Source organism: Symsagittifera roscoffensis, chromosome 2 (genome assembly GCF_963678635.1).
Source record: "Symsagittifera roscoffensis chromosome 2, txSymRosc1.1, whole genome shotgun sequence".
In the NCBI taxonomy this organism is placed as follows: Eukaryota; Metazoa; Xenacoelomorpha; order Acoela; family Convolutidae; genus Symsagittifera; species Symsagittifera roscoffensis.
In genome coordinates, this window is record NC_087063.1 from 76,078,846 (window position 1) to 76,105,898 (window position 27,053).

The 27,053-nt window shown below is 35.1% G+C and overlaps 1 protein-coding gene across 2 annotated transcripts in view; it reads left to right on the plus strand.

Annotated features, from left to right (window-relative positions):
* Nucleotides 1-23,455, plus strand: part of LOC134840534 (calcium-transporting ATPase type 2C member 1-like) — a 38,670-nt gene extending 15,215 nt beyond the window's left edge. The window contains exons 12-20 of one of the 2 annotated variants that reach the window (XM_063856412.1): nt 2,480-2,795; nt 3,322-3,390; nt 3,523-3,639; nt 6,923-7,070; nt 7,335-7,430; nt 7,848-7,989; nt 12,606-12,732; nt 14,133-14,175; nt 22,954-23,455. In XM_063856412.1, coding sequence (XP_063712482.1) covers nt 2,480-2,795; nt 3,322-3,390; nt 3,523-3,639; nt 6,923-7,070; nt 7,335-7,430; nt 7,848-7,989; nt 12,606-12,732; nt 14,133-14,148 — 1,031 coding nt within the window. In that variant the 3' untranslated portion in view covers nt 14,149-14,175; nt 22,954-23,455. The remainder of the gene's footprint in view (nt 1-2,479; nt 2,796-3,321; nt 3,391-3,522; nt 3,640-6,922; nt 7,071-7,334; nt 7,431-7,847; nt 7,990-12,605; nt 12,733-14,132; nt 14,176-22,953) is intronic. The other variant, XM_063856413.1, reaches the window with a different exon arrangement.
* Nucleotides 23,456-27,053: the final 3,598 nt, after the last annotated feature.

A 27,053-nucleotide genomic window follows, 5' to 3' on the forward strand; every position in this document is an offset into this window, starting at 1 on the left:
TTTTTTTGAATTTTTCAGGAAGTAAAATTTGTTCATTACATTAGCGAGCTTGCGAGCGTTAGTGTATTAGTACGAACCTAACTCGCGAATAAAAATGTTCATTGAAAGTGTTCGTTTTGATGAAATTTTCACTGTAGCATTGGAGTTTGCATAGCATCTATTCTCTGCTTTATTTATGGCTAGTGTTTGTCATTAATTAAGCGTTCGTGACCGAGAGGGCAGGGCGTGAGATCCCAATTCTCTAGGTCGCAGGTTTGAAGCACATACATAGCAAAGATTTACTAATTCGAGGCTTAATTCTATCTTTTCGTGATTCACTTCATATAGCTGCGTTTTTGTCGTGTTCTCGCTAGTGTTTGCAAAGCGAAGCTTCACTTCTGTGTAACTATTCGGAATAGTGTATTTTATTGACAGTCGATGAACATAAATGAAGACTTATAAAGGTCTTGATGTTTTTTTAAAGAAAAGGCCTGAAGTTAGTTCACGCTCAAATTTGATTTTTGCGGTGTTAGTTTTGAATTCTTTTAAAGTTCAGTTCATTTCCCTTATAGATGGAAGGCAAACTCAACTTTCGAGCAGCACAAGTGTAAAGGTCACAAAAACGTGATCGGATTCTAATTTCGAAAGTGAGTTTTTTTTTCAGATTTCCCAGCAGAATAAAACTTTACCATTTGATCCAGTTTTCTCAAATTGAGTTATTTTTTATCAAAAAAGTTTCAACCATAAATTTTTTCTGAAATTCAAAGAGCAAAAATTATATTTTTCACTTTGAAATTAGAAAGTTGAAGTTTTTCCAAAAAAAATGGCTGTTGTTAAGTAATAAGTTGAGTTTGAGTTTTCATTTTGAAATGGTCTGTTAAGTTATGAATGACTCAATTTCAAAAGTGAATTTTTTTTATTTAGGTTTCCCATCGTAATATAATTTAAAAAACAAAATCCAGATTTCTCAAATTGGGTTAATTTATCAAAAAAATGTCAGTTCTAAATTGTTCTTGAAAGGTAGAGCTCGTTTATTCGTTTATCAAGGCTGTGCCCTGAATGTTCCGACTGGACTTTAAGGTAAATTAAACAATTTTGGCTGAAGAGTTGAAGAAATAATCGAAAAGGGGGCTTTTTAATTTTTTTTCGTATTATCCCCCCCCCCCACACACACACACACTGAAATACAAGGGGTGTGTTTAGCGTCTCGTATTGTTTTTATAGGACTAAATTGCTGGCCTCAATTCAATTTAGAACGCTTTAATTCGCTGCTTACACGTGTTTTAAGAACGCAGTATATTACGCGTTAATTATCGCATATTTACAATTTCAAACCTCCGCAATTTTGCGAAAAATGATCGCATGTAAAATATATATATATTTTTTTTAATTCAGGGGAACAAACACGCATAGTTTAAAATTGGCTGAATAAAAAAACCAGCTCGAGCGTAAATAATCCCAATATTGTCGGCTATGTTTTTTGATTTTTTGATATATTTGTAGATTGTTAAATGTCAAATTTACCTCTTGATCAGTTTTTTTCAAATTGGTGAAATTAATGAAAATACATGTCAAATTTTAATTGATCTAGAAATTCGAAGAGATTTAAGGCCAGCTGTTTTTTTTTCTTTGAAATTCGAAAGAAGTGATTTTTTTTTTCAAAACATCAGTATTTTTTTCTGCTTAATTAAGTTCATTGACTCTTTTCCATTTTTTGGTTCGAGTTCTTTGTTTTTTTTCGTTAAATTATAGGTTTGAAAGGTGTCTTTGATTTATGGTGTTTTTTTCAGGTTCGAGTTTGGTTCATTTTGTAAATAGTGGGAATATCACGCGCTCCGATTCCGTGCAAAGGGCATCAAATATGGAATTTGACATTTAGATTCAAAATTTAATTTATTACTTTAATTTGCAGAAAAAAGTTGATTGCATTTTTTCCTTGATCAGTCAGCAATTGATTGAGTTTTCTTTCAGTGGCCAATTTGTTTTTTTTTCCGCAGCTTGACTTTTGATCTTTTTCTAAGTTCCGAAAAGGAAGGCAAATTACACTCTCAAGTAGCAAAAAAGCTCATGGCGCGGAAAAATGTGATTAGCGGATGTGAAAATTAAAATCCATTTTTGTTACTTAAATTCTATCACATTTTAATTTTCCTATGTACAAGAAGAAGAAATCATTCTCTCGTATTGTTAGTTTTATCAATAAAAGCATCGGTCTCAATCATAAAAGGTTTTTGAAGTTGAAAGAGCTTTAAGATGATATAAAGATTTGTTGGAAAGTGGAGCAATTTTCAAAAAAAAATCTTTTTTTATCCGCTTCGTTGAGTGCAATGCATAAATCCTTTTCCAATTGTCTCATGGCTGACTATGTTTTTGACTTCAGACAATATGGTTAGTTTTTCGATTTGATGAGTTTATTTACCTCTTCACGGTTGCTGATGAGCCAATTGCTGAAATTAGATAGATCAAATTAGGCGTTAATCGAATTAACTTATTTGTTTTGTAGCCTCAACTTTGGGGATTTTGGGCGGCATCGGCAAGTGTATGTCTGGAGACGAAGTGGAGCGGCTGAGCAGTAAGGAGCTGGGCGAAATCATAGACAACGTTGCGGTGTTCTACCGGGTGAATCCGAGGCACAAGCTGAAGATAGTGGAGGCACTGCAGGGTCTGGACTACATGGTCGGCATGACAGGGGACGGGGTGAATGACGCCGTGGCACTCAAACAGGCCGATATTGGGATCTCAATGGGCAAGACTGGTACTGACGTGTCAAAGGAGGCAGCGGATATGATTCTTGTGGACGATGACTTCTCCACTATTTTGTAAGTTGAAAGGTGTCTTATATATCTGTTCGGAATATGTTTCCTGTTCGCAAAATTTGTGTCCTAAAAATTTCTCAACTATTGTACATCAATCTTCGAGTTTTTGTGCAATGAGTGGTCCTCTGAACTTGGCAATTGCTTCCGAAATAAAGAGAAAAAAATTCAGAAGTTTTTGGTTAAATTCTTTTTAACCCACTCGTATTGCTGAAGGGGGATTAATTGCTAGGTACATAATTCGCAAATGCTGAACCGTTGTATTAGCCCATTTGAGAGGTGGGCAGATTTTTTTAATGTGATAGGAGGCGGTTTTGTTCTACGCTTAATGAGACACCTGGAAACGGGTCGTGCTGGCTTAATGATGTTCTCCCATGCAATTCCAAGTTGTATTTGTAAATTTTTTTATAAATAACTCAGAAATATCGTTTGGAAACAATTTTTTTTATTAGTAAAGAAGTCCATTGGTCAGACATAAACTTGAATCAGGAGTTTCTTTTCCGTTCCTGTGGCATAAACTCGGATGTTTAAGGAGTGCAGTTGAAGAGGGAAAGGGAATCTTCTACAACATCAAGAACTTCGTTCGCTTCCAACTCAGCACGTAAGACAACTAGAACAACGAACTATTCTGTATTACCTTCTATACCTTCTAAGAATTATCAATTTGATGCCTGTATTGCGAATGTAAGTTACAATTGGGATTTCTTTTAGAATTGAGAGTAACTTTTTTTAGAAGCATCGCTGCCCTGACTCTGATCGCTACCTCGACTATCCTGCAGATACCCAATCCTCTGAACGCAATGCAGATTCTCTGGATCAACATCATAATGGATGGACCTCCTGCACAAAGGTAAGAAATCAAAAATTTCTAATTTTAATTACACACGCAAAGGCATGAGTTAGAATATCAGTTCACTTTTTTTCCAAACAAAGTGGTTCAATTTTGCGTTGAATGTCCTACGGGTGCGGTTAACCTGCAATATCAAATCGGATAACACTTTTTTCAGATTAAAGCTTAGAGTAATGCAATCACTGAATAGTTTGATATCCTGATTTATAACAAATTCAAATTCAGCTCTTTTCTGAACATTTGGCCCTGTGGACGATGGGTAAGAAGCGCGGCACAAATGCCCAATTGGGTCACAGTTGGAGAGGTCCCAGTGTCTTCGGTCTTGAAAAACCATTTCGATTTTTTGCAACTGAAAAATCTTTTATATAATTGTGAATTTTTTCGATGTATTCCCTAATGGATAATAATAGAGTTCCCTAAAATCTTGCTCTTTTTTTCTCAAACTTTTTTTTGTGAAAACTTTTTTCGTGACTAATTAGAGAATTAAGTGAAGGAGAAAAACTTCACAAAAAAGTTGTATAAAAAATAGAATTATCTAAAAAAATCTCAGTTATCTACACCATTAAGGAATACATCGAAAGATTTTTCATTTCCAGAACGGATTTTTCAATTGCAAGAAAAAGCGAAAAGATTTCAAGGCGGATGACACTGGCCTTCGTATTTTTTTCACTTAAGTCTCCTCTTATTAACTAGAAAGTAATTAATAGATTCGTTCATTTTGACACTTGCGCAACCAAATCTTGATGATCTTGTGTTCGCAAAAAAAATCCGGTTTTCACAAATGATTCCTTTGCATATTTACACTTGCGAAGCAACGTGTTATATAACGAACTTTCTTTTTTTCCAACCTAATTGACAAATATTGTTGCGACTTAAAGCAACAATATTTGCTGCATCGAATTAGCAATACAAAATGATTAGCAATTTGTTGCACCTTTACAGCTTTTTGATAACATGAGCTTTGACATTCGAATCGTTATAAGTGAAATGCATAGCTTATACTTAATGTGGCTTTATGATTTGCGATTTATTACATGCAAAATTGTATCTTTTTGTATTTGGTGCTACTTTTGCTGCATCGAATTGGCATTTTATTAGCATGTATAGCTACGTAATTGGTGGCTAGTTTTTGGGGATTTTAAGCATCCATGGCTGAATGGTTAGTGCGTGAGACTCGAATTGGCTAGATCGCAGATTTTTGCTAATTGGAGTTTTTGCTAAGCCTCGAGTTTTTTTTCAAATTCGAGGCTTATTTCTACTTTTTCTTGTCTCTTGATAGAGCTGCTTTTTGGTCGTGTTCTCGCAAGTGTTTGCGAAGCACAGCTTCGACTCTGTGTTTGAGTTTGTCAAATGGGCTTTCATCAATCATAAGTGGAATCAAAAGTGTGTTAGAGAATGGCTGGATTGGGCCTACTCTTAAAACACATTTACTATTTGAAAAAATGTGAAAATAGTCGCAGTTTTTTTACTGTCATTTTCTACACCCGAATACTGGAATATACTTTTGTATCGCAAGGTGTGCCAAGCTCTGTATGTATCCGTATTTAGTGGCAAATATTTTATCCGCTTTATAAAGCTCTGACTTTTGCTTGTTATTCTATATGGAATGATGTTTTTACTATGTAAGGCAGCAAGGTCTGATGAAGCGGTGACGGGACCAGATAGTCATAAGAAGGAGATCCATAAGTCGAATCCCGTAGGCAGCCTTTTTATAAATGATTTATTGATGTCCGCCGAAATACTCTTGTTTAAGGCTCGTTTTTTGGCTTTTGTGCAGCTTTTTCTGTATCTAATATATGTTCAAAAGGAGACTTTTTCTACTTTAACGTCAAAAAATAGCCATTTTTGATAAACTCGTGCTTTTTTCCAAGGATTGATGAAATTATCGCCTGCCTAAATATAGGCGGGAAATAGAAACTTGGTTATTGTTCCGACCATGTCACTGAAACTGTCTGGAAGGAACTCTGAAGAAGGGCCCTTTTTCTAGCAAATTTTGACTACCTCACAGAAAGCTCGAAGTGTGTAACAAGTTCTATTGGTCGTGGTTTAAAAAAGTTGTCTCAGAGTCAAGAGAAGCTAAACGAAATTTCACGAGATGCTGACCTCCTCCCAAAGTTAATTCTATTACAGTTATAAACATTAAGATTGTTGAACGTAGTTCAGACTCTTATGTAAGTCGTGAATATTTTTTTTGTTTTCATTTTTCAGGAAAATTCTTACAATTTGTTCAAGCTCAAAATTACTTTTTCGCGATTTGACTTTTGATATCTTTGAAGCGGCTTGAAGTTCAATTCATTTCCTTTGTTAAAAGCAAGAAAAACACTAATATCAAACAGCTTAAGTGTAAAGATCATTAAATTTAATTTGCGGATTTCCTAGCTAAAAAAGTGTCAATAAAAATTGCTCTAGAAATTCAAAGAGCTCTAAGACCATCTATTTCTTCGAAATTCGAAAATTGAGATTTTTCCCAAAAAACAAGGCAGCGTTTTTTTTTTTGTTTACTTAAGTTCATTGACTCAATTCCAATTGTCTGTTGGGTATTTTTAAAACTATATTTACCGCTTTTTTTGCTTTTTTCACTTTCTCGTAGGTCTCGAAAAATGTGAATGACCTAGTTTTTGCACCAACGAGCTTTTGAGAGTAGTGTAATATTACGAACCTTCGAACCTTCTTTTTTCCAACTTAACTTAAAAGTGCTTATTTGGTGGAACTTTTGCTGTAATCACGATCTGTAGCTTTGGAAATTTCATAGCATCTGTTCTCTGCTTTATTTGTGGCTAGTGTTTGTGATTTTTAAGCGTCCGTTGCTGAGTGGTTAGTTCATGAGCAGGGAGCGGATAATAGTTTTAGCAACTAAAAACAACTATTTCCAACTTTTCTGTTGTTTTTCCCTATAACTATCTATTTTCCAATAAACTTCACAATAGCAACTTTTTCGGAAGTTTTCTTTGTTTGAAGCTCATATTAACGGATTCAACGAACACAGATGCGCTCATAATCTCTAGATCGCGGCATCGAAACCGATACGTAGCCGCATTTTTTTTTAATTTCAAGGTTTATTTATACTTTCTTATTTCACTCTTTATATAGCTGCTTCTTAGTCGTATTCTCGTTAGTGCTTGCGAAGAGCAGCTTCGCCTCTGTGAAAAAATGGAGCTTTAATTTCCTGATTTTCAGTGGAAAAAAATTCAACCAATCTTTTTCGCGTTCTTTGTTCTTTTCAACTCATGTCCTTTTATTTATGCTTATTCGGTAATTATAATGACGAAGTTGTGTTGTGTAGTCTGGGCGTGGAGCCGGTGGATACTGACGTGATCAAGTGTCCCCCTCGAAGGGTGCAGGACCCCATCATCACCCGACACCTCATCACCAACGTCCTCATCTCCGCACTCATAATTGTAGTTGGCACTCTCTACGTATTCATGCGTGAGGTTCGTGGAAGGGTTCTGTCCTGTTTTACCGTCCCTCCCCGTGTCGTAGTTTTGGCTGTATAAAAACACATGTAGAGGTAGTTTTCTCAAATTGGGTTCTTTAAATTCAAGAGCTCAAAGCGTATCTTTTTCATGGAAATACTGGGATTTAATTACTCAGAACACTAAGCACTTCTAAACAATGGACTGTTTAAATTCGGTAACTTTTTGTAAACTTGAAAAATGGTGATTTGTAAATGTTCGATATGTTTGTGTGGCGTTTAGATGAGTGACAATGAGATGACCCCTCGTGACACTACTATGACCTTCACCTGCTTTGTATTCTTCGACATGTTCAACGCACTCAGTTGTCGCTCACAGGTCAGGAATGAAGACAAATAGTATCTTGGAGCTGACTCTTTTTTATCTAGTTAACTCAACATTTTGACTCATTTTTTGGGTACTTTCTTCCTCCTCAAATTTAGTACAAGTTGTCACCGATGGGGTTGTCAGCCAGAAATGGTTGTGAAATTGTACCAAATGGTTGTTGTGAAATTGGGAAAATCGGGAAGCCAGAATTTACAGGGAATGGATACCCCCCCCCCCCCGGTACGCAACTAATTATGGCTTTATTGAATTGTTGAAACAAATTGTAGCATTATGTTATTCTTTGGCGCGATCGCTGAAAATGGTAGTTTCTTTTTTTTTTACTGAAACTTCTATACTGGAAATTTTGAAATATATATTCGGATTATCGACGATAGATATCAGTTCACTCATTTCCGCTGTGTGTTTCAGACGAAATCGATTTTCCAGATAGGCTTTTTCAACAACAAGCCCTTCCTGCTGGCAGTGGGTTTGTCTCTAGCGGGACAGTTTGCAGTCATCTACTTCCCACCTGCCCAGAGAATCTTCCAGACGGAGGCACTCTATTTCTCAGGTACACAGATGCTCACAGAATCAATACTTATGTTACGCTAAGATGATCATCTTCGAACTGTTCAGCATCACACAAGCGAAGCGAAATGTTATTTTATGAACCAATATTAAAACGTGGCAAAAACATGCAACCAAAATTTACTTGAGTAAGCTTGTTTGTTTAAGTGAGCTGATTGCCTTGCATCCTGTCAATAATATGGACAAATGCTCGTATATCAAGGTAAAGCCCCGAGGCTTCCAACTGCCCTTTAACTGCTCTGGAATAGTTAAGTGTTTGGAAAATGAAATATTGACAAACTATGAATTTTGGGCTGAAAATATCAATAATTAAGTGTTTAAACTTGCGAGAGCAAGTGTCTTGTAACCGGGAACTACGAGTTCTGGACGAGGTTGAGTCTCTCTTTCTCTTCTCTTCGAGTCCTGGACGGGGTTCGAGTCCTGGCCGGATGTGTTTTTAATTAGTAAGACTCGATGAACGTAGTTTAGACTTATATTGGTCGCGATGATTTTTTCATTTTTTTTCAGGAAAGTCTTAAAGTTTGTTCAGGCTCTAATTCACTTTCTCACAGTTTGATTTTTGATTTCTTTTTAAATTTGTTCATTTCCTTTATTAAAAGGAAGGCAAACTTGACTTTCGAACAGCGAAATTGTGAAGGTCATGAAAAACGTGATCGACTTAAGTTTCGAAAGTGGAATTTAATTTTCAAATTTCCCAGCGAAATAAAAAATTTTTTACCATTTTGATCCAGTTTTCTCAAATTTGGTCAATTTTATTTAAAAAGTGCAGTCATAAATTGTTCTGGAAATTCAATGAGCTTTAAGGGTATCTGTTTTTTTTTGAATTTCGAAATTTGAATACAAGTAGTTTTTTTCTGGTTATTATGTTGCAACTTAAAAACTCCAATAAAAAAAATTCAATCAAAATTGAATTGTCGGACTTTCGTTTGTCTGCTCAAGTGCTTTCGGCTAAGTTGGCACATAATGGTTTTTTCGTGTGCTGTAAGCAATTTGCTTAGCAGGTGCAAGTGTTTTTCATTCTATTTTCAGGGGGCGAGTTGATTTTTTTTTCGGTTCAGTTGGTGTCTGGTCAAAGCTTGGCGGCTTAGTTGCCACATCACTAATTTTTCTTGTGCTTTAAGCAACATTCATTGTAGTTGCAGGTACAATTGTTGTTCATTCTAGTTTAAGGGGGACTTCAAAGATTTTTGAAAATTTCAAAAAATCACATATTTTGGTTCAACTGGTGGCTGCTCAAAGATTGTCGACTTATGTTCCATACCACTGGTTTTATTTTTCTTGTGATAAAAGCAATTTTCAATGTAGTTGCAAGTGGTGCTCATTGTAGTTTCAGGTGGGACTTTAAACTTTTTTTATTATAAATCCATTTTTTTCGACTCAACTTGTGTCTGCTTATTTTGTTATGTTGCTTTTTTAATATTCAAATGTCTGGCATGTTAGCCTAGAAAAAACTTCTATTGAGACACATAAAAATACCACTACCAAAACCTAGTTAGTTTTCCACTTTTTCTCATTTTTTTTCGATTGTAATGTTCTTAATTTCGTGTTGTATCGCAAGTGGTGCGAAGCTCCATTTCGCCTCTTTGTAAAATTTGAGTTATACATGGAATTAATAAGGCCAATTAGCTTGCCTCAACTCATTTTTGATTGATTTTGAAGGGCGGGATAATTCGACACGCATAAATAAATCGCGTTACATTTCAGGCATCAAATTATTAAACGAGCAGTTCAGATAGACTCGTTTCAGGGCGTCATAGAGGTAGGTTAGTATAGCAGTGTAGTGTGCGCGTCCTCTCTGGGTAAACGAAGCTCCAGGGATCGATCCGTCTTGCTCAACAATTGTTCTTTTGGAAAGTAGAACGAGTAAAAAATCACCACAAGAATCTATAATCCTCTTTATCTTGGAACGTGGGAACAATAATAAGGTTCTTACTGTCCTTAAAGTATCTGCATTTTTGAAATCATAATTTTTGTTTTTGTATATTTTGTTGAATCCTATCCCCAAACACAATGCCACGTAGATGAAATTAATAGTTTTCTTATCCAGAAAAGTTAATCAAAACAGCTAATATCCCTGAAATCATTTGGAAAGGTTTGTGTCGCCGCACAGGTTACGCGTTAAAATAGAAAACTGGCAGAAAGCGCCCATTTATTCGAAATTGGCATTATCAAACCTCCATAACTTGATGATGATGATCCCAGGTGAAATATCTTTTCATGTTTGAGCTAAGGACAATATATCTAAGGAGCTAAGGACAATATCAATATCTTTCAGATGGCATAGAAAAACAGTTAATTACAAAATCAAACTTGTTCTCAATAAAAAACCACGTCAAGCATAAATAGTCTGCCTTTTTCTTCGGCAGCTGTTACAATAATTGTTCAAGTCGCCTTGTCATTAAGATGAAGTTGAAACCGCAGACCTGAATTTGTGCCTATCAACGAAGGGAATATCATGTGGTTCTGTACACAAGAGACACTTAATCATCGTGTTTTAATGAGGGATTTTTTTCCAACCACGAGCGCATTCAGTGTTCAGTTTCTGTGTACAGTTTAGTTTCAGTGTAAGATTTTAGATAGCATGACCTATATATGACAAATTTTAGTGCATTCATTGCTGTTGATGGTTAATTTACAGGATAACATATGGAGCGTTAGCTTAAGGATATTTCTCATAATCAGCAGCGTTTAGGTTAGAATCCCTTAGTCTCCCAATTTTTCTTTACTATGGCTTTTTTCTTGCAAAAAGTGTTTTTACACTTGTGAGAGCTAGTGTCTTTTAAGCAGGAACTAAACTTTTTTCCTTTCGAGAAAAATTGAATTGGATTTTTTTGTCTGCCTATCTTTTGTCGGCTCAGTTGTCTAATTCAGAGATTTTCTTGTGCCGTCAGCAATTTGCTTGTGCCGTAGATGCAAGTGTTTTTGATTTACTGCAATTTGTAAAATTAATAGCCCTGAAGTTGAATATTTTCCTTATTTCTTCGCTTAAAAGCTTTATTCGGCTATTGTTTCATCATCTGTGTCACCTTGTGTTAAGGGCACTTCAAAAGCAAAAACGGATTGATTTTTTCTGAAAAGTCAGGTGGTAAGTGTTTTTTTTGTGTTTTTTTGTTCTTTAATTTTTTTTGTGACTACAAGTTCTTATAGCATTTTCGCTTTCGGCTCAATGGGCTTTAGCCCCCATTTTGTGAGCTTAGTGGCGGCTCGGTAAATGCTAAAAGTTTATTTAAAACTGTTTTTCTGAAATTATTTTCATTTTTTCAATATTTTTCGATTTTGTCATTTCCCTCTCTTTTTCTATTTGCCAGCTTGCAATGCTGCGCTTGTGTTGTATCACAAGTGATGCGAAGCTCCGCCTCGCCTCTTTAACAAGTTTTTAGAGGTCAAGAAGAAATAAAAATAATGTAGTTCTTTGAAACTCGAAAAGGTAAGAAAACCAGACGTCCTTTTGCCATTTCTGTTAGCTATAGTTTAAACAAGGTGAGTTATGGCCGCTTACTTACGGCACATCCAATCCTAGCTATTCAAATCAAAAGAATATCCAGTTTTTTTAAAAAAAATTTTTCTTGGATCAATCATGTATGAAAGTCTGAGTTGATAAGCTGTCTTTCATGCGGAGTAGTCAATTGTGTTTCTTGCGAGGCCGAAGGTCTTTGAATCCAAACACGGAGTCTTCGAATTACGAGTCACAAAAAAACCTTCCATAGCTTAATTTTAAGAGCCAATGAACGCAGCGAAGACTCTTCTATGGGTCTCGATGATTTAATTTTTCAAATTTTATTCAGAAAGATTGTTCACGCTCAAAAATTCGAGTTTTTGCGGTTTGAATTTTGACTTTTTTATATTCAGTTTTATATTCAGTTTGATTTTTTATATTGCACGTCCTTTGTTTTAAGGAAGGCAATTTACCAGGGTTACCACTTGGTCAGATTTTTCTGACCAGTCAGAAATGGTCAGATTTGGTCGGAGGTCAGAAAAAGTCAGAATATATGTTTATTTGCCATGATACTTGTTTTTTTCTTGTTACTAGTGGTTCTATTTCTAGAAACTCGGCATAAAATCACATTTTTGTTTTTCAGAGAGATGGTGAAAATACTCCAATAATGTCATTTCCACGATGTTTAAATAAACATTTCCTTGAAATTCAACGTTAAACGTTCACAAAAATTTTTTCATAGTTGTAGTTCAGATATGAAAAAGGTCAGCAAAATGGTCAGTTTTTTGATGATATCTGTGGTCAGATTTTTGATCTGAACGAAGTGGTAACCCTGCAAGTTACACTATCGAACAACACTTGTGTAAAGGTAGCAGATTTAGGGGGAGGGGCGTGAACGCCCTCCCCCCTCTCAGGGTTCCGACCCAAAGGGTCACCCATTTGTTATATTTTGAGAAATCCATGTTAGGGTGACTGGTCTTAAATTGTTCTGAAAATTTTGGCTTGTTTTTTGGGAAGTTTGGCCCTTTTTCCCAACTGTCTGTTGACTAAGTTCTAATTTTCTTGAAACTTCAGATTTTTTTTTGCGTTTTCACCTATGCTAATTGGTGCTTAGCGTTTGTTGAAAAGATACTCCGTGATCAAATTTCTTTTATTTATTTCAGATCTGTTCTTCTTGGTGTCTCTGACGTCATCGGTGTTTGTGGTGTCTGAGATCAAAAAGTGGGTGCAAAGACAGGCAGACGCAGCCAATGCACGCCAATTCAACACACACTCAAAGAAACTGGCAGAGTACGTTTAGAATACATGTCTTCTCCTACCTCCTTTGTTTCACCCAATCTGTGCCCAACTCAATCCCGCTCTCCCGTTCGACCTCGGTGGTTTGTGAGAAGCTAGTAGCCTGATTGCACCTCTTGTTCTAACATCTGTTCGTTACTTCCGTTCAAATCTGTTCAAACTACTGTTGTGAAAACTCAAAAGCACAGCTGCTGATGCAGAATTGAAACTAAACTCTCTAAACTGAATCTGTTGCTTGTTGTTTGTTTCTTTTGAATCTCACCTAATTCGCTTCGTCTGTTTGTTGCATTAATTGTTCCTCTTTTACCTCAGATTTTGAAATCGAAGAGTAGAAACTTCTTAGTTAGCTTGAGCTTTTGAAGTGACTAACTTGTGATGTTTGAAGTGTTCATTAACATTACAGGGACGTTTTTGATAACAATTTCCGAACTATGCTAGTAAGGTATAGTTAACCAACGTTCATGATGGGGTGTTTAGTTTTCAGAGGTGCATTGCCAAAATCATTTACCTATAGTAAAACAAATGGAAAAATGCAGAACTATCAAAAGTTATAGACAAATATACTGCTATGGTGCTACTTAACATTTAAAATTAACGCGATCATTCGTAAAATTTATGTGAGATCTCCAAGCCAAGATCCGAGCATGTACGTTTAAATGGCTATCATCATTGGATGCTGTAAATAAACATTTGTAGTTCACGACGTTAAAAGTCGAGAAAGGCTGTAAGTTGATACTTGTCCTGCGAAAAGAGTGCACATTAAAGGCATATCACGAGCAATATGAATTTGAATTCAATTCAAACCAGTTGGGTCTTTTCTGACATGCGGCCCAGATTTCGTTTTTCTAAATAATTATATAATGGAGCATAATGCTTGAAAATGATTAGTGAAAACTAATCAAAGCCGAAAAAAAAATTAATGTTATAAATTCATTTCAAAAATGTTTTTTTTTTGGCCGTAAGTTAGTGAAAAAATCCATTTGTCTGTCTGCTCTAGAAAGACATTTAGCTATTTCGAAATATTTTACAAATGAAGAAATTCAAATTTTAACTCGCCTATTATGATAATAACGCGTTTGTTTATTATTCTATGTATCCGCACTTTATATAATGAAGTCGAATTATTCTTGAACTATTTTTCAATTTAACTTTTCCTACTCTACGTTTCATGCCATTAACCCTTATTTCTAAGTTAACTCATTTTTTCTGCGCTTTCTCAATCGAGATGTGAGGTTTGATAATTTCAGGAGCTTTGAGGGCATGCTTGAACAAATTGCCTGTCCCGGTCACCAGTTTTATAAAATTACTTATAGGAGTTTTCCACTTTTTTAAGTGCATGCTAATTGCGTACTAAATGTCGAAACACACGGATGAGAATAATTTCACTCTTTTAGATCTCGGAGTGAATAAACTCGCAATCTAATTGTGAAAAACAAGGTGAGATAAATTGGCGATATTGAATTACTAACCTATTACTGCAATCAGAAAAAAAAAGTTCGGAAAACAATGCACAATTATTAACGCGTTTGTTTTGAAAAAGATTTTCAAATTGCAGCAGAAATTTTGTACTATCTGTGACAAGAAGAATAACTAATCTCAAGAAATTTCGTTAGCATCAACAAAAAATAAGTTTTTTAAGTTGCGAACTTGATGGCGAAAAAAGATTAATATTTTCAGGGAAAGTCAGCGTTTTCGGAGCCTTGCAAATTTGAAACGGCCCAAAATTGGTAACAGGTGAATGAGCTGTAGGTAGTACAGTGCTGATTTAAATTAAACGGACAAAACGCGTTAAATTTGAAATTTAAAACGCGTTTTTCTCAAACTGGGTTGAGTTTAGGTGAAAACTTATGAAGACAAAACTTGCTTAGAATTTTAGCAGAATTAATATGGTGTAATTTGTTTTGCGAAATTCGGGTCCAAAATTTTACCCCAAAAATGGGTCATTTTGGCTTTTCTTAGTTAATCAAAAATTACGCCAAAAATACCCAGTCGATCACAGACATAATTATATCAAAGTGAGCCCCTTACGTAGCCCAACAAACTTTAAGAAGGGTATAATCTCCAAAACATTGTATAAGTTAATTAATTTTTGTTTGATAGACAAAAAAGGTCGTTTTTACTATATAAAATACCAACTTTTTATTTAAAAACGGTTTTTGAACAATTTGCAATTTTTTTTGGAGAAAATACCCTTCATAAAATTTGTTGGGCTACGTAAGGGGCTCACTGTGATATTATTATGTCTGTGATCGACTGGGTATTTTTGGCGTAATTTTTGATTAACTAAGAAAAGCCAAAATGACCCATTTTTGGGGTAAAATTTTGGACCCGAATTTTGCAAAACAAATTACACCATATTATTTCTGCTAAAATTCTAAGCAATTTTTGTCTTCATAAGTTTTCACCTAAACTCAACCCAGTTTGAGAAAAACGCGTTTTAAATTTCAAGTTTAACGCGTTTTGTCCGGTTAATTTAAATCAGCACTGTAGTTATTGTTGAATGTTTGCTGACGTTCTACTGAAAAAATGGTTAACTAGTTATCAAAGGGCGATCTCATTGGTCAGTTATTTCGTATGATTAGGACTGCGATGGATCGGATGAGAGTGTCATACCATTATTTGCTCTCTACAGACTTTTAAAACAGATTTTTAGTGACCAGAAGAAGCGCATGAATAGCAGCTTCAAATTAAAAGTTGTTATGAGATAAAAGCAGTATCTGTCGTAAAACAGAAACGAAGGTGGTCTTGCTAATATATGCCATGATATTTCAGTATAGGTTAAGCTTTGACATCCGTTTCACTTGATTGACCTGGGAAATATTAGTTCAGCAGTGCTTTTTGCATAAGTTCTGCTTACTTTTTTCTGTTGCAGCTACTGTTCAGCTTCTATTAGTAACTATAGGGCTTTTGAGATAAATCTGTTCTTGATAAACAGTGAATTTTTACTCATTTAGGTGTTCGTTTTTTCCTGTACGTTTTGCAAAGAAATTCTAATTTGTGCGCCCTCATTTTTTCGTTCAAAAAATTTGTTTCCTATTGAAATTGACGGAGATTAAATTATGCTGTGCCAAAAAACAGAAAAATTGCTCCGCAAAAGACGCTTAATCAATACATTAATTCTTATATAGGTCGAGTTTTTTTTCATTTTCTTAAGGAAAAATTGTAATTTTAATCAGGCTTTATTTTGATTTCTCGCGGTTTGCCGCTTGATTTTATTTTTAAATCATTTGATTTCTTTTAATGGAAGCTTTCCGTTATCGAAAAGCAAAATAGTAAAGGTCACAAAAACGTGATCAACTTCTAGTTTCGAAAGTGGGCTTTGGTTTTCACATCTCACAGCAGAATACAAAAATTAGCTATTGATCCAGGACTTTTATCAACTTGGGTAACTTTTTGTAAAGAAAGTGTTGACGATGAATGGTTCTAGAAGTTCGAAGAAGTTTAAAACCATCTGTTTTTTTCTTTGAAATTCGGAAGTTGAGATTTTAAAAATACTTAATCAGCACTTTTTTTTACTGTTTATTTGCGTTCATTGAATTTATTCCGACTGTTACTTGGCTACTTTTTTCTAATGGAGTTGAATTTTTTTTGTGGATGGTTGGGGGTACGGGGTTGTTGTTTAAAGTCAGTTTTCTTCCAAGAGAGAAAGTCAGTTGTTTAACGTCAGTTTTCTTCCATTCAGTTTTCCTCCAAGTGTAAATCGATTCAAAATTGCAGCTGAATTATTTGTTTCAAATTTGGATGAAAATATTGTCAGAAATTAGGAGTTTGTTTGAAAGAATTTTCTACAAAAAGAAGTCAGAGAAGAATTTCAAATCTGAGTCCTTGAATGTATTAACCTTAATAACTTGTATCGAATAAGCGTTCTTGGTGTTTTTTGGCAGTATGAAATTTTACTCAAACTATGCTTGTGATTTTTCCGAGTAGTTTTACCAAGGCATCAAGTTCCAGCTAATTCTTTTCGTTTTGCATAAAAATGACGCCCGAGATGAACCTATCCCAACTATTGGTAATTGAACTGGTTTGAAAAATAATTTTAAAAAAAAATTTTTAGGTTAAAAAACCAAAGAGTAAATATTAAACACCTAAATGATCTAATTTTTTTAAATTAGTCAATTATTTGGTTCAAGCCAATTTCTCTTCATTGTAGAACATCCGTAAATATTTCTCTAGGATAAGAAATCATGGTCTGAGCCAAGACTCCTCCACTTGGGCCTCATATGTCTTTCCTGACACGCGTCTGAATATTTTTATCTTTTTCTCAACCTCTGCTGAGTGCAAAACACAAAATGCGGCTTCTGTTCTGACAGGAGATGGCGTCGGTGTCAGAGACACGAATATCAAAAGACGCTCCTCCCTGTCTAACATAAACTCCACGACAAAACAAATCTGCAATTAATGCGGGTGTCTCAACTTGCGGATTGTATTCTCTAATAACAGGCTCTCTCTGTACATCCTTCCACACTAAAGAAGCTAAGTCGCCTACAGCATCCCTAATCTCATTGTGCCGTAAACTTAAGAGACCAGCTTTTTTGCACGCTAACTTATGCCGTAGGGTGAATGGTGACTGGCAACCATCACAAAAAAAGGCGAAGCGATCAAGTTTTTGTTATACCGGACACTCAATGCATCCCGAAACTCCACTTCCGAAAGATCAAAGTTTTCTGCAGCAATCGGTAACGCTGTCAGCCAAGCGGACAAGCTTCCTTCATCGATTCTTTTTACTGCGCGAACTTGGTCTGCTGGTAGCTCATTCAATAACTCCTCAACAACTCTTCATGTTTTTCTTCCATTATTCGATGATGTTTTTTCCGCGATCGAGACATTTGCTTTCTGTGGTCTTCATGGGAAAAACCGTGCTGATCAACAATAGCATCATAAAGAACTGTAACTGCTTCCCGTGACGTGTTGTAAGACTCATCAGCGAAACTGGTTGGGTTAGACACTCCAAGACCACCCTTTCTTGCTGGCAAACAAAAGAGACGTCTCTCCATTGATGAAATTGACGAAGTTCCAAGTATCGCAGGTAAAAATTTCTCCATCAGAAAAGTTCTCTAGCGGTTGAAAAAGCTGACTAGAGCCACCCATAACACGATGGGAAAAATTCCATTCCGCATGTAGGAATTTAGTCAGTCCTGATAAAGCTCATTGTGGTTCTGTTTTTACCACAAAAGAAAGTTTCTCAATTTTGTCTACCCATTCAAGTTATTTCTTTTTCAGGTAGATGTCCTTCTCATTTCTGTCTCCAATGAAACCGCCCAAAAACCTCTTCCCTTCCACTATAGTAATCGAGTACTTGTCAAATATGTGATGCGCTTCTTCAGCATATTGTTTATCGACAACCAGAAAACTTTTGGAAGGCTCTGGAAAGTAACCGAAGGCCGGACCTTCCTCAATCAAAGTTTTGAGCCATATCTCCAATTTCTTGAGTTTTGCTATGGCCGCAGAATCACAAAAACTTTGTAACACTTTGTTCGGATCCTTTAACTTCCGAATCAGGGGAAGAAGTGAAACACCATAGACGAACATTGCCAGTGGGTCGCCCTGTGTTGTTCCTTCCCTACTGTATATCACTTCATCGGCGCCAGCAACGAAAAGCGACGCGAAGCCTCTGTAAGTATTGAAGAGAAATCTAGAACATCTAGGCCACAATATTCGAGCATTCCACAACGCTGTTTCACGATTGAGCGAGTTGAAAGCATTTGATGCATTCATCACCAGCATGCCACAGCCATCTTTGTTGTTGTCATCAGAAACATCAGAGAGCGCATGAGTTGCACCTTCAACGCCAGCTTTCAGCCCACAAGCTAATTGATCAGTCGAACTTGTTTCTTCAAGGTCAATTTTTGTGAACTCAGCCACACTTTTGCAAATTATTCTCCGTAGACATTTGCCTATGCCAATAGGTTGCACGCCAGGACATTTATCAAGCGCTATCAATCTTCCAGAAACCAGTGCTCGCACTTTCGACCATGGTAAAATTTGATTGCACATATTTGCGGCGAGAGTTGCAACTTCGTCTCTCAAGTGTGAACTGTGAGCCGCATGACGTAATAAAACCGTCTGCCAATGCTCAGAATCTGTTCCCGAAGCTCCCGAACTGCCCTGCAAAGAATGTGTCGTCTTTTCAATGGAAGCAGAACTGATTATAACATCTTCAAAGTCGGGTAAAACTGTCACCTGCAATCGCGAAGAGAGATTTGACTTGTGTGGCTCTGGATGCTTTGACTTCAAAGTCTCTAAAACGGTCACACCTTTCTTAACCTCTTGCATCGGATCAAGCAGACCCCCGCTGGCTCTCTCCGAGAGCCAACGCAAAGCACTTCTCACTTTGCTTTTCATCTTTATTGAAGCAAACACTTTCGAGACATGTTTGTCGTCCAAATTATCTTGATTTATATGTTTCTTTTTGCCACATCTCACTGCTTCCGCCAACAACTTGTCGAATTTGTTTTCCTTCCAGTCTTCAATGCGCCGTCCAATAAGTGTTCGAATGTCCTTTGATGTTTTGATCATTGGATCTGTTTGTAACAAAACACGACTCATCACCAGAACTCTTTCTGAAGTGGAATCAGCAGTGGTAGAAAAAAAGCTTCAGTTCATGTGTCAGGAGGTCCACGTACTTCCTACCTATGTTATCATTAGGCAAAGTATATAGTATTTTTGGCAACTGTACACTTTTCACCCATCTTTCAGTCCAAATCGAATGATCAAGACAAGTTGATTTGTCAAGTGACGCACCGAATGCTTCCATCATTATGTCTTCCATCGTCATGGCTTTCAAGATTCGGATCAGTTTCTGGTAGCACATCTTCTATTTGCAGGTCTTGCATGGCTTGAGTTAATCCTGTGCGGCCATTGCTTGTCGGTGTAACATTAACGCGGTCATTGTTATCTTGTGATATAACAAGTCTTCCAATTCAAACCCGCTGGTATTGGAAACACTGAGCTGCGAATCAGAATTATACCCCAGATAAATAGGTGGTTTGATAATTCTCTGAGTCCGCCTCATGATATCACGAGAGTTCCTCGAACCAAACTCGAACTCTTCCCGAGCACGGGCCACTCTGCTCCAGAAACGAGCTCCTCTCCAAACACGAGTTCCAAGCACTGGCTCTGTACCAAACACACACGAGCTCCAAGCACCGGCTCTGCATCCAACACGAGCACCAATCCACTAATAAGCTGTACTCCGAACACGTGCTCTGCTCCAAAATCACGAGCTCAGCTCCAAACACGAGCTCTGATTCAAATACAAGCACTGCTTGAGATAAAATATCCGCTCATTTGTCGATGTTGCAGTGGTTGTTGTTTTTTTTCTTGCTTAACAAGACACGTGCACAACGTGCCTATTGATCTAATTTTTATTTGAACCAAAAATTCAATTTGAAAAAAAAAATTGAAAAAAATTTTCCACGTGACGTTGATTTTGTCGATTAACAATTTATTAATTATAATTGTAGTGACGTAGTTGGTTGCAGTTACTATCAAAGGTAATGAACGTAGTGAAGACTCTTGTATAGGTCTTGCTGATTTTTTTTCGTTTTTTTTTTTCAGGAAAAGTCTTAAAAGTCTCTAACAATTACAGATGTGCGTTCATACTTATTGATGCATTTCTGACTGCACTTAAGTGTATATGCGTTTTTTGAGTTCATTTGAAATTCACCTGCTGAAACTGACGTAAATAGCACACTTCAAATACGAAAGTGGATTTGACGCAAGAAAAATGTGAACGATTTCTAGTTTCGAAAGTGGAATTTATTTTTTAGATTTCCAGCGGAATGAAAACTTTACATGTTGATCCAGTTTTCTCAAATTGAAATAATGTTATCAAAAAAGCGCCAATCGTAAATCTTTAATCGTTCTAAATATTCAAAGAGCTTAAAGGGCATTTTTTTTCTTTGAAGTTGAAAAATTGAGCTTTTTTCAACAAAGTCAGTGTTTTTTTGATGTTTACTTGCGTTCATTACCTTTTTGTTTCTACTACTTTGTTTCGTACTTTTAGTTTTACTTTTTAAGAATAACAAAATAACGGTTTGATTTTAAATAACGAATTCTGAAAAAGATAATTCAAGTTTTGCTTCAACATTATTTTTTTTTTCTTTTTAGTTTTTCTCGTTTGCTCATCAAGCTTTGCCAGTTTTGACGAAGAGTTGATCAGATTAAAAATCTGTCTTTTATCAATTGTCAACGTATGTAGGGTTCTGCGGTTCTGATGCAATTTAACAAATTGTTACAAACCCTACGATTTTCTTTCATTTTTCAAACAAATTTTGTCAGTTTTATTCTGAAGAGTCATTGTAGTAATTCGACTCTAATATAGGTCGCGAGGATTTGTTTTTGGGAAAAATCCTATAGTTTTTTTTTGCCTTTTGTTTGAATTTTAGCGGTTTGGAGTTTGACTATTTTCTTTATTAAATTGAAAGCAAATTTCAATATCAAACAGCGAAATTGTAGGGACCTTGAGAAACGTGAAAGACTTCTAGTTTCGAAAGAGATTTTTTAAAAATGTCAATGAACCTAGTTCAGACTCATATAAAGGTCGCGATAAATTTTTAAAGTTTTTTTCAGGAAAAATTTTAAATTTGTTCAGGCTCAAAATCACTTTTTTGACTTCAGATTTCAGTTCAATTTTTCTTGCTAAAAAGAAGCAAACTCCAATGATGAACAGCAAAAGTGTAAAGATCTCAGAAAAGGCGATCTACTTTTAAATTCAAAACTAGAATTTAATTTTCAGTTCTCCCAGCGAAATAAAAAATTTAAAATAATGATTCAGTTTTCTATAATTTGGTACCGTTCATTAATTTTTCTAGAAACTAAAAAAGTTTTAAGGGCATGTTTTTCTTCTCAATATTTTGAAAATTGATTTTTTTAAAAAAAAGACTCTATTTTTTGCTTAATTGCGTTCATTGACACTTTTCCTACTGTCTGTTGGCGGCAATTTTATTTTTCAGATATAACAGCTGAATAAAAAATTACCATTTGATCCAGTTTTCTCAAATTAAGTTAATTTTATCAAAAATGTCAATCATCAATAGTTTTTAGAAAATCAAAGATAGTTAAGGCTTTTTAAATGATCTTCAAAAGATCATATAATTTTTTTTCAAGTCAGTATATTTTCAAGTCAGTATTTTTTGCTGTTTAGTTACGTTCATGAACCTTTTTCCCACTGTTTTTTGGCTACGTTTTAAATTCATTGGATTGTTATTTAGTTTCTTTCAAATTGAATGCATAGTTAAGAAATATTTCGCACCTGAAATCGCTTCCAGATCGAAACTTTCAAATATTTTTGTGAAGTGCTGCTTTAAGTTTGTATGATTTATTCAATTACATGTTTAATTTACTGTTTTGATTTCAGAAATAACATAAAAAGAGACACAGTTGGAAACAAAAAAAAACGGATGTAGCTTTTTCATAAAATTAGTTCTTTAAAAAGTTTGAGTAAATGAGTGTCAGTATGTTTTTCAAATAAATTTTTGTTGTTTTGGAACTGAGCTGTGCTTTTCTTCTATGCACAAATTTTTTTGCATCAATTTTCATTTCTCCAAATTTTTGTAAATTCAATTTCCAGGTTGGCTTGAAATATAGGTTGAGATCAAGCTTCAAATTTCAAAGGTTCTGTATTAAAAAATAATTCAACTTCTCAAATTAAAATTCGGTTATAACAAAAGCAATCTTCAAGTAAAATTTTTTGGTACCTCAGCAGCCAAACAGGCATGTTTTTCCATTTGAGCGACTCGATCTGATTTTTTTGCGAAAAATTTTTTTTTCGCGACGAATGGCAAAACCATTAGAATCAATTGTGCCGTAGGTTAAGTTGTGAAACACATTGAGAAACAGGATAAAGTAGAAGGATCGTTGCGTTTGAATAAAAGTGTTTTGAGTGCATACAATTTATATGAGAACATGGTGCTCAAAAATGACAAAACTTTCAAAAACTTAAAAAACTTTCAAGAAACTAGGAAAGTTTATCTAAAATAAAACAAAAATAAGTCAGGTTTCTCAAAGCACGAAAACAGAAAGCAGCAAACCATGCCCAGAAGCCCTCAAATTGCCTTCGTGTTACCAATTCCTAATAAGGCCGTCAGCTATAAACTTTCAAACTTGTTTGCTATACATCTTTGTTGAATCTTGAAGCTCCAGATCATTTCGATTTGTCATTAGAAGGCAAATTGATTATTTGTATTATTTACTTAGTTATGGTCTGTGTTTTAGCTATTACTAAGGTGCCGAGGAATTCACTCAGCAACGAGTTTCTTCAAAGATGCTCAGCGTATGACTTCGAAACCTCCAAGTTTCGCAAAGAAAAAATCTGCGCATAGATACTACTTAATGTCAATATTGTAAAAACCATCTCAAGTTTAATATTTTAACCTTTGTGCATAAACTGCTTTGCTTGAATGCACGTTTAATTAATTGTAATTACTCAATCAGAGCTCCAAGTCTATTAAAAAAGTGCGATATTTACTCAATGAAATTGTATTAAACTTGTCGAAAATCTGTTGTTTATTTTGAAAAAGCTGTCAGTTGGGAAAAGAAAACCAGAGAAATTCGGAAAACCGGCACTTGTGATTTGATAACATCCTCTGACAGCTTTGATCTTCTTTTTGTTTGTTTTTAATGAAAATATTAAAATTTAGTGTTTTATTGCAAATAATAGTTTCACTGAGCTGAACGGATTGTAATTTGTACCATTTAACCAAAATTCAATATAAATTTTACACAAACTTTTATCACCAACAGCAAGTCAGTTAAAATTTTTTCAAGTATTTTTCGACATGTTTTGCCACCGCAGTTATTGTTCCGACTTTCGATACGAAAGTGACGGAATATTTGTGCTCGGGGTGGGTTTTTTTTTCTTCAGACAAATATCGACTTTTTAACTAGCCATTTTTGACGGATTTTTCTTATATCATTCGAAAGGTATTGTTGTCTTGAGCTTAAAATTGAAAAGATATTTTACCTGTGATCATTTTTCGTAATGTTACGGGGGTTTAAAGATTGCCATTTTGGCCAACTTGGGACAATTAACGCGCGATATATTTCGCCCTATTAACGCGTAAGCAGAGAGTTAATCCGCCTTAGAAATCGTTCCAAATTGGTTAAAAGAAGCTTATGTGCCATAATTGGTTTGTTACAAGGAGCAAAATCTATCCTTTTGTTCTTTGAATGGCGTGTGGGGGGATGAGTTTCATAAAAAATTTCAAATTTTAGAAATTTTTTTTTTGATTTTGTTTTATTTCATTGAAATTTTTAATGTTATTACTGCTCCATAAACCTTAAAAGGCAGTCGGAACATTCAGGGTTTCGCCCTGATACGAGCAATCTTGTTTTGCCTTATTGTCGTTTGGCAATACTTTCGTTGAACAAGATCAGTTTCTGCCATAGCAAAGTTACAAAGACAAGTAGTCTACGAATAATAATTTTGTTATAAAGTCGTATTTGGGTACAAGTCATACGATCGTATTAGGATACAAGAGAAACAAGACTGCTCAAATCAGAGCGAAGCCCTGAATGTTCCGACTGCCTTTTAAGGTCTATGGAGCAGCAATAATGCATAAAAAAAATAAATGAAATAAAATAAAATGAAATTTTTTTGTCTAAAATTTGAAATTTTTTATGAAAATCATCACCCCACGCGCCAAAAAAAGTACAAAAAGATAGATTTCGCTCCTTGTAACAAATCAATTATGGCAAATAAGCTTCGTTCAACAAATTTGGAAAGATCTATAAGACGGATTAAATCTCCGCTTACGCGTTAATAGCGCGAAATATATAGCGCGTTAATTGTCCCAAATTAGTCAAAATGGCCAAAAGGGCAATCTTTAAACCCTCATAACTTTACGCAAAATGATCACAGGTGAAATATATTTTCAAATTTAGGCTCAGGACAAGCATACCTTTTGAATGATATAAAAATTTCCGTCACAAATAGCTAGTTAAAAAGTCGAAACTTGTCTGAAGAAAAAAAAAACCCACCCCGAGCACAAATATTCCGTTACTTTCGTATCGAAAGTCAGAACAAAAACACTTTCCTTTACTGTTCACGGCGCACAGACAATTCGGCCAAAGAGAATTCAGCCAATTTGAAATTTAGACAATTCAGCCAGAAATATACAGACAATTCAGCCAGTTTTACAAAACGCTAGATTCGACAGAAAAAAAAATCGGAATTGGAGTTATTTCTCGGTTTAAGGTCGCCGGACTCTATACGATAACCGGCTCCAATTTTCGTATAGAGTCCTACCCTCTGTTGGCAAGCTCGCAACACGTTGGCGCGACTGCGGCGGTCAATTTTATTGGCTGAATTGTCTTTGGCTGAATTGTCTGCATACTTTTGGCTGAATTTTCTGAATTTCAAATCGGCTGAATTGTCTTTGGCCGAACTGTCTGGACGCGCTGTTCACAAAAGAGTGTCGCCAAATTTAAGACAAAATAAAAAAGTTATATCGTCGGTTTTTCAACCAAAAAACTTTCAAATTGGCCTTAAAATTCAGTCGGTACATTCGAGGCTTTACCCTGATACGAGTAGTTTTTTTTGTTTCTGAAACAATTAAGCATTAACTGCTTACTCAGACCAACCAACTTGTTGTCAGCTGTTTGCCAAAATTAAGAGGTGTTAGTTGAAGAATTGTTTTGACACAAAATTTTTCAAATTGAGTTGAAACTGTCAAATAAGGCTGTAAAATTTACCTCGAAACAACTCAAAAACAATCAATTTCTATTCTTTTTTCGACTAAACATGATTAGAAGTAAATTATTATTTTTGTTAATTTTTCATTGATTTGATAAATTGATTCAGAGAATTCTTTTCGTCGTTTTCTTATTATAGTTTTCACATTTTCTCCACAAAAAAAAACGCTTACAAAAAATGAAGTAGATTTCTAGTATAAGGGCAAAACCCTGAATGTTCAAACTTCCCTTTATTTGTTCTTGAATGTTTTTTGTAAATTGAATATTGGCAAAAATATGAATTTTATGCTGATAATATCAAATTATAAGTTGCAATTGTGAATTGTGTATGTAATTATGAAGACCAACTAGCTTATTGCCTCAATTGAAATCGGAACAGTTGTAGTGTTGGATAATTCGCCAGGTTAAAAGGAAAGTCGAACAACAAATTGAAAGTCGAACAAAAGTTGAAAGTCGAACAAAAAAATTGACAAAATCATACTTCAGGTTGATTTTTATCGGCATTTTTGTAAAGCATGGCTTACAGTCAAAACTATAATCACAGTGAAAAAAATGCTTACGTAACCTGTTTACACATTCAAAACAGGGTAGGTCAAAAAACAATTGTCTTTTTTTTACCGCAAATCCTGTTTTAAACGTTTTTTTTTGCCGCAAATCCTGTTTTAAACGTTTTTTTTTTGCCGCAAATCCTGGAGTTACAATTATTTCTGAAAATCAACAAAAATGCTGGGACAATGAACTTGCGTCACAAATTTTTGTCCCAGAGTGATGCTTCGTGCTTGCAATTAATTGTAGAGTTCATTTAAATTTGGATGGTGCCATTTAGTTGATATTGTTTTTTAACATTCCAATTAAGTGCGATTTAATTTTCGTTGTCAATTTAAGTTTTGACGTGCGCTGCTTCAGAATCACATCTATTCGTTGGAAACAAGTCCACACTTGATTAAATGTGTAGTATTTTGTAAGAAAAAGCTTTATTTTTAAGGAACTACAAAGCTACCCCATCGCAACACCTTATAGCAAGGTGATCAATTATTTTGTTGTTCAAACAAATATTATCTAACGATCCGAAAAAAAAATTATAATCGAGAAATTTGCTGAACTCTATTGTGAGAGAGGTTTTCAAGTGCTTTAAAAAACAATTTTGATAGTCGGACGTCATTGGAAAAATAATAAAGTTACTTTTCCAATGACGTCCGACTATCAAACAATCGAGCAATAGTTATTCTCAATTACGTCAATGCTTTGAATTTATCGAGGCTGTTTCGCATTCTCGTCTTCCAAAATCTAATCAAAACTGCCGGTTTCTAAGCTAAAGTTGTCTGAAGTATGAACGAAGATTCATAATGCAGATTTAATAAATGAAAATTTTTAAAGGTTTTCCGCAATTAACATGCGCAAAAAAACAATTGCTGTTTATTGAACATAAATTGCAAAATGACTTTCTAGCTTAGTTGGGGATATGATTATATGAGTTTTATAAAGATTTGAGAAAAATTTTTCATTTTTAGATCAATTATCAGGAAAAAATGAATTCGAATTGAAAAATTGATTTTGATAGATGCTGTTATCGAATTGCTTACAAGAAAAATCTGCTGAATCAATGACCTGCGAGGCTTTTA